The sequence below is a fragment of the Ovis aries genome, chromosome 25 (assembly GCF_016772045.2).
Source record: "Ovis aries strain OAR_USU_Benz2616 breed Rambouillet chromosome 25, ARS-UI_Ramb_v3.0, whole genome shotgun sequence".
In the NCBI taxonomy this organism is placed as follows: domain Eukaryota; kingdom Metazoa; phylum Chordata; class Mammalia; order Artiodactyla; family Bovidae; genus Ovis; species Ovis aries.
In genome coordinates, this window is record NC_056078.1 from 12,303,626 (window position 1) to 12,311,878 (window position 8,253).

General features: G+C 51.2%; 1 protein-coding gene across 1 annotated transcript; it reads right to left on the reverse strand.

The window, feature by feature from the left end:
• Nucleotides 1-522: 522 nt before the first annotated feature.
• Nucleotides 523-3,418, reverse strand: LOC105604932 (ral guanine nucleotide dissociation stimulator-like). The gene is made up of 3 exons (XM_027962221.3): nt 2,608-3,418; nt 1,485-1,678; nt 523-1,208 (listed from the first exon to the last, which is right to left on the reverse strand). Exons 1-3 carry the CDS (start codon nt 2,799-2,801, stop codon nt 1,015-1,017), a joined length of 582 nt encoding a protein of 193 aa, XP_027818022.2. The 5' UTR covers nt 2,802-3,418; the 3' UTR covers nt 523-1,014.
• Between the last annotated feature and the right edge of the window lie 4,835 nt (nt 3,419-8,253).

Genomic DNA, 8,253 nt, shown 5'->3' on the forward strand with positions numbered 1-8,253 from the left:
TGTGTCAGGGTCTTTTCCAATGAGTCAACTCTTCGCATGAGGTGGCCAAAGTCCTGGAGTTTCAGCCTCAGCACCAGTCCTTCAAATGAACAGCCAAGACTGGTCTCTTTTAGGATGGACTGGTTGGATCTCCTGGCAGTCCAAGGGACTCGCAAGAGTCTTCTCCAACACCACACTTCAAAGCATCAGTTCTTCAGTGCTGAGCTTTCTTCACAGTCCAACTCTCGCATCCATACGTGACCACTGGAAAACCATAGCCCTGACTAGACGGACCATTGTGGGAAAAGTAATATCTCTGCTTTGTAATATGCTGTCTAGGTTGGTCATAACTCCGCCCAAGGAGTAAGTGTCTTTTAGTTTCATGGCTGCAATCACCATCTGCAGTGACTTTGGAGCCCAAATTAATAGTTGGCGTCAAATAGGATGCAGATGCTCTGCAACAGACAGTCGACGGGGTCATGGAACACAGTGAATGTTTTCCGTGCGGCTCACACGTACAATTGAAAAAGTCATAGAATTCCATTTCTATCAAAGTTTACTTTATTTCATAGAAAAAATAAGTTTTTACATGTAATTAAAAAAAACACACACACATATTAAGAGAGGGAATTATCAGGGTGGAGAGACAGGCTCCAGGCCTGGTGCTGGGACGGGGGCAGCACACCTTCTGCCAGGCAAGGCAAGGCTTCGCTGATGATCTGAGACCAGCTCCAGGGTTATTAGGGGAGGAAATGGCTCCAGCGCCTGAGCTGCTGCAAAAGCTGGATCTGCTGGGGTCTCTAGAACCACAGCTGGATAACACCGGAGCCACAGCTGATTGCAAAGCACCAAGAGGCTCCAGAGCCCGGGAAGTGCCCTTGCTGAGGTTGGCTTAAGCCTGGGGACTGAGGCTGTAGAAGCTGTGCTGGCACAGGATTTTCGGGTGAACCGGTTCTGAAGGAGAAAGGAGCTGTTTCTTGCACGTTCTCTGGATCTACAACTGGAGCCTGCAGGTACTTTTCCTTGCCTCTCAGCTTAAGTGAGAGCCAGGGCGTGAGCATGCTGTGGCTCTGGGTTTGGAGCTGGCATGCTTACTTGATGCAGATCTTGAACTTGAATGGGAGCTGGGCTTTGAGCTTGCCGTGACTGTGGAGCTGTGGCAGGGTTACTTAAGGGTGGTGATGGTGTGAGATCTGGTGATGTCTCCAGAGCTTCTTCTCCAGGAGGTGCTATATTTCCCAGAAGAGAAAACACTGTCAATAAGACTGCTTGTCCATGGATCCCAAAGACAGGAACATACTCGCTACTTGGCCCTGAAATCTTAATCCAAGATGCCCCCTAACCCCAGGAAGTCCTCCCAGGCTGCAGTCCAGGAGAATAGTGATCTGAGCCTCCTCAATGCTCCTGGCCTAGTTCCAGCCTCAGGAGGCTCTGATCTGTGTGGCCCAGCCCCCTCCCTTCCTTATTTGTCCCTGTCCTCTTCACCCACCCTGAGTCCTCCTCACCATTGCCCTCTGCCTCCGTGGACTTCAGGGTCTCCAGCTGTGCCAGGAGATGGCGGGCTCGCTGCTCCAGGTCTGAGTCGGGCATGTTGAGCTCTACATAAGCGAGGAGCATCTTCAGGCAGGGATATTCTGGGGACTGCTGGAAATCCTCAGGGTAAAGGTGCAGCCAGGTGCCCAGGATGGAAGTCATGGCCCTGGGGAGAGTCACATGGGCAGGAGAGTCAGAGACCTGGCCTTCCCGCCACACTGCACTCCAGGGCTGCCCTGCGGGGACCTGGTCCTCTGTGCCTTCTGCCCCTGCCCATCCAGAGGTCACTTCTCCTCCACGGTCCATCTCACCTGGCAGACCAGGCAGAGGAGGCCTGGACATAGGGGAGGGGCCGCCAATGAACCTGCTCAAGTGACAGCCCTTGATCCATGGTGTGACCATGTGTCTGCTTCCTGAGGGCAGCCTGGCACGGCGCACTGTCCCTCCCCCTGCCCTTCCCCTTGGTGTCACCACTGCAAGGGCAGGCAGGGCGTCTACTCTGGTCACTGCATCTCTGGAACACGTAGGGGTCCCAGGAACATCTGTCCAAGGAGGGCACACACAGACTCTGTCATCAGCCCAGGTTTCCCGCAGGCCTTTTATCACTGCACATGTACCTCCTACATCTACAGGCTGCCTCGTCCGCTAGGGACACACCTGCATCTCCTCCGGCCACTGACACTCATCCTTCCCCAGCGAGAGCTCAGCTGTCCCCTGAGTGTCACTGGGTCCACTGAGCACCAGCTGATCACCCCCGCCGAGGTTCCACCAGACAGTGAGCTGGATGATCTCCACGCTCTGTGCTCTGGGTCCAGGATCAGGCGTAGAGGCAGGACTGGGATGGACACGGTACTGGTGTGGACTCGCATGGGCAGACTCTGACCTCTGACCTCCCAGATGCTCCTCACAGCACCCCAGACCCCTAAACAGCTCTCTTGGCCTCCTTTCCTCTCTTCCTGGAGAAGCTCCCCAGACCTTGGCCCCCAGCTATGTGGGATCCAGGATTCGGCCAGCCCTGCCCAAACAGCAATCCCATTACTCCAGGCAGTTCTCTGGGATAGGAAGTCACTCCCTCTTGAGTCACAATCCACTCACATTTTCAGCTGGTGCAGGGGTCCACCATCCTCATCGCAGTAAGGGAGGATGCATCCATACCTACAGGAGGCGTCACATGGACAGTACTGCAGACACGCCTGGATGTGACAGCTAGTATGACAGGGTTCCCCCCCTCCCACAACCCCCACCCTGGAATACTGAAGCCCTGGGGGTAGGACTGCTGTCTGCTGCATGTATTACATGATGCTTCTTCCTAGAAAAGTGCCTGCACCTCATGCGCCTTCCTCTATTTTTCAAGAATATATGAGCCCAACCAGCCCCATCCAAGTGCCTGTGGTGCCACTGATCACTCCCAGGGACACTTGCTCTCACTCTCCCAGGACAGGGCACCACTTACGCCTCACCTTGCAATTGGGCAAATGCTTTGGGCCCAAGTCAAAGGCACAGAGACAACAGAGACAGAGGCTTCCTCGAGGGGAGGAGGAACGTGATGTCTCAGCACAACCACAGCCATTCCTGGGGTCCAGGTTCCCAGAAAGCACTTTCTAGCATGCACACCTGTCCTCAGGTGTGACCGTGACAGGACCACCAGGTACCCACGGGCCCACCAACCTGTTCCTTCCCAGAGGGAGAACCTCCCCTCAAGTTCCACTTCCCCCAACGTGGAGATGAGGGCTGCTGGCACTGCCCAAGAAAGGCTCCCCATGGTGGCCAGGCCTGGTGTGACCAGCTCTAGGTTGAGTTGTGGGAATTTCTCTCCACCTCTGTGAGCCAGTGTTGGCCCCCCTCTGCACTTGAGGGGAAAGGGAGGAGCAGCCCCCTGGGGGGACTATGTGGGTGCATGCTAGGGGAGGGGAAGTGCTCACCTCATGAAGAGAAGGTCCAGCACCTGCTGAGGGGTGCCAAAAGCCCTGTAGGTGCCCAGGAATGTGGGAAGGTAGGCAGGGTCACCGCCCAGGAAGGCAGGCACCAGCTTGCCCACCAACGTCTCCAGTCTGCGTCTCTGGAGGTTCCACACCCTGCAGGTCTCATTCCTGTCCCCTGTGGACACACTTTCCCCCTAAAGTGGGACACAGCAGAGACATGAGTCAGAGGCGGCACCAAAGACTCCAGGAAGGCACGTGCTGGAGCTCAGACTCAGTCCCCAAGCCTCCAGGACTCATGACAGGAGGAGGAGCAGTAGTGCCCTCCGTAGAATAATCGTCCTGGCATCACGAGCGAACTGGCGCTGGGCCATGGTTACGTGTGTTAGCATCTTGGGGCAATTTGTATGGACAGCTCCCTGTGTGTTAATTGCATCATCCCTGTGGTGGTGACCACAACATCCCATTCTGGGGATGAGAACTGGGGTGAGAGGGGCTGAACCTGGGCTGAGAGGCATTAGGATTCTCAGGCCCACATGGATACCTGGGATGGAGTTAATACAGGATACACCATAGAAACCTGCGGAGAGGCTCCTTGGGGAACATGAAGTGAAATCCTATCACAATCTCCTTCTGAGATTTCCACATGGAGGTGAACAGTGATTTTGCATCTGGACAGGTGCGGCCTGGCCTGTGAGGGCGCCTTGCAGAGATGACAGTCCCAGGTTCCTTTTGGAGCAGGACTCTAGGAGGGACCCAGGGAAGGGCCAGGGTGGCTCTGGGACCCGCAACCTCCTGGGCGTAGGATCTCCTCCCGGCTGAAACTCACCCTGTGCCCGCCCTGGGCTCTGTTGCTGGTGTGGGGCTCTGGCACCTCGTGCAGGGAGATGGAGCAGGGTGTTCCATGGACCGGCTCCTGTCTGCAGTCCCATGAGGAGCCCTGTGAACAAGTGCCCAGCAGCCAGGCAGAAAGTCTCAGGGCACCGGCCAGCTGCCTGTGGTGCTTCTCAGACCCCCAGACATCTCCCCTCCAGACACATGCACACCATTCTCCTCACAGACTCCACCGAAGATGCAGACACCTGACCACCTGAGGGCCTTGGATCCACACTGGCACAGAGAAGAGCACCTCAGGGATCCTGTTTCCCCACTGCCAGCCTGTCCTCAGGTGTGACCGTGACAGGACCACCAGGTCCCCTCGGGCCCACCAACCTGTTCCTGCCCAGAGGGAGAACCTCCCCTCAAGTCCCACTTCCCCCAACATGGAGATGAGGGCAGCTGGCACTGCCCAAGAAAGGCTCCCAATGGTGGCCAGGCCTGGTGTGGCCAGGTCTAGGTTGCCTGCATTTACCTTAGGTGACCTCCTAGTAAAGGACCAGAGGCATCCAGGTTGAGCACTGAACCGCCTGAAACATCTGAAAAACCTCTCCCTCCAGGGTTTCCTGAAGCAGAAGCCCTGGTCAGTCGAGACACAGCTGGAGAACATCCTTCTGGATGAAGTCTCTCCAGCCAAGTGAGCCCAACTGGCTGTGATGCTGTTGCTAGGAGGTGCCTGGTGACAGGGTTCCGAGTTCTGTTAGGGTCTGCCCTCAAGGAAGTGACTTCACCTCCGGGGGCCCCTTCCTTGAATTGACAGTTGACACCTCTGCACACAATCCTTGGGATACTGACTGCTCATCCCTCATCCCTGCAGCCCCGGGTCTCACACAGTTGCTCCACACAGCCCTCCACACAGCTCCCAGGCAGGGTCCATGAGGAGACAGACCTAGGTCCAGTTCCGCCTCGTTTCCTACCTGTTCTCCATCCTGGATGAATCCTTGTGTCTCTCAAAGCCTGGCCGGGTCCCCACCTGCACACCGGGGATGATGCCCACATGGACTTTAGGGAGGTCCTCAGACATCAGCGGGACAAGACCTGGAAAATGTGGGAGTCCGTGTCACAGGCAGGCAGTGCCTCCAGCCCCTGTATATTCTTATCACCTTCCTCATATCTGTCCCTCTTTTGTTCCCACCCCGCAGTCCTTTTCATATTCACTGTGCTCTGGTGTGTGCGTGTACCTGCGCTCACTCTCTAGAGGCCAGAGGAACACTGCCCCTAAATAGGGAGGGATGGTAAGCGATTTCTAGGATCTAAGCCTTCCTAATTGCTAATGGATTAAAACCTTGAATCAAAGAACTGAAACCATAAAATGATGCCATATTCCTGTACATCAGTCTTGGCGATGAAGTTTGGATGCAATTCCAAAAGCAAAAGAAGTGAAAGGAAAACAGAACAAGTGAGACAACATCAAACTCAAAAGTGTCTGCAGAGGAACCATCAATAAAATGAAAACTGAAGTAGGAAATGGAGAAAATATTGGCAATCCTCATGTCTAATAAGGGTTCATATCCAAAATATATAAGAAATGCACACAATTTAAAAGCAAAGAAGCACACAAAAGTAATCCCATTTGAGAAATGGCTGTAAGTTCTGATTTGTCTGAGAAGGCCTTACAAATACCTCAGAAACGAAGAGAAACAAAACACAAATGAGAAAAGGAAAGATGCAACCATGTTAAATCAGAGGTCCAAAAAATAGCAAAGAGAGATAAGAAACCTTAAGAGAAAAATGCAAAGAAACAGAGGAAAGCAATAGAAGGGAAAGACCTGAGATCTATTCAAGATAACTAGAGATACTAAGAGAACATTTCATGCCAAGGTGGGCACAATAAAGGACAGAAATGGTGTGGACCCAACAGAAGGAGAAGGTATTAAGAACAGGCAAGAATACAGAGAAGAATTGTACAAAATAGGTATTAATGACCTGGACAACTACATGGGATGGTCACTCACCTAGAGCCAGACATCCTTGAGTATGAAGTCAAGTGGGTCTTAGGAAGCATTACTACAAATAAAGCTTCTGAAGGGGACAGATCCCTCCACTGAGGTATTTAACATGATACTGTTAAAGTGCTGCACTCAATATGCCAGCAAATTTGGAAAACTCAGCAGTAGCCACACGGCTGGAAAAGTTCAGGTTTCATTCCAATCCCACAAAAGGCAATGCAAAAGAATCTTCAAACTACCACTTAACTGTGCTCATTTCACAGGCTAGAAAGTTAATGCTCAAAATTCTTCCAGCTAGGTCAACATTAAATGAACCAAGAAATTCCAGATGAACAACATGGATTTCAAAGGCAGAGGAACAAGAGATCCAGTTGCCAACATCCGCTGGATCATAGAAAAGCAGGTAACTCCAGAGGAACATCTACTTCTGCTTCAGTGACTACATAAAACGAAGCCTTTGACTGTCAGTCAAATTTTCTTGGTCGTTTCCAAGTCTTTGTGAGAACATGAACTATACGGTCCATGCATTCTCCAGGCCAGAACACTGGAGTGGGTAGCCTTACCCTTCTCTGGGAGATTGTCCCAAACCAGGGATCAAACTCATGTCTCCCACATTGCAGGCAGATTCTTTACCAGCTGACCCACCAGGAAAGCCTGGTGGATCACAACAAATTGTGGAAAATTCTTAAAGAGATGAGAATAGCAGAAAACATTACCTGCCTCATGAGAAAACTGTATACAGGTCAAGAAGCAACAGTTAGAACTGAACGTGGAACAACAAACTGCATGGAAATTGGGAAAGAACATCAAGGCTTGTATTGTCAGTCTGCTTCTTTAACTTCTAGGCACAGTACATCATGCGAAATGCTGGGCTGGATGAAGCACAAGGTGGAATCAAGATTGCCTGGAGAAATATCAACAACCTCATATATGCAGATAACACTGCTCTAATGGCAGATAGTGTGATCACTCACCTAAAGCCAGACATCTTCGGATGCGAAGTCATGTGGGCCTTAGGAAACATCACTACAAACAAAGCTAGCAGAGGTGATGGAATTCCCGGGGAGCTATTTCAAATCCTAAAACATGATGCTGCGAAAGTGCTGCACTCAATATGCCAGCAAATTTGGAAAACTCAGCAGGGGCCACAGGACTGGAAAAGGTCAGTTTTCATTCCAATCCCAAAGAAAGGTAATGCCAAAGAATGCTCAAACTACCGCACAATTGCACTCATCTCACATGCTAGCAAAATAATGCTTCAAATTCTCTAAGCCAGGCTTCAACAGTATGTGAACCGTGAGCTTCTAGATGTTCAAGCTGGATTTAGAAAAGCCAGAGGAATCAGATCAGATTGCCAACATCCGCTGGATCATGGAAAAAGCAAGAGAGTTCCAGAAAAAAACATCTACTTCTCCTTTATTGACTATGCCAAAGTCTTTGACTGTGTGGATCACAAGAAACTGTGGGAAATTCTTCAAGACATGGGAATACCAGACCCCCTGACCTGCCTCTTGAGAAACCTGTATGTAGGTCAGGAAGCAACAGTTAGAACTGGACATGGAACAACAGACTGGTTCCAAATAGAAAAAGGAGTATGTCAAGGCTGTATATTGTCACCCTGCTTATTTAACTTATATGCAGAGTACATCATGAGAAATGCTGGGCTGTGCCAGAGTCCAGCTCCAGCAGCCAGGGATTCAACCTGAAGGGATGGGCAGTGTCGGCGAGAAACTGAGGCAGCCTCTCAGTTTTTTTGGACTGCCTGTTTATTTCAAGCTTATGATTCTCTTTTATACTTTTACAAAAGCATTAGGTCAGAGGTTTGATATTTTTAGTTCCCATTGACCCAGATTTATTTTATTCCAAAAATCATTGTTGCCCCTCAAAAGGAGTTTCTTCCTCAGCGATTCTCATATCTACTTCTTCTCATGTGTCCTTGTGAATACACTGTAACTCATGCTAATGTCTGGGCTGCATACCACATCCCTCAGTTTATT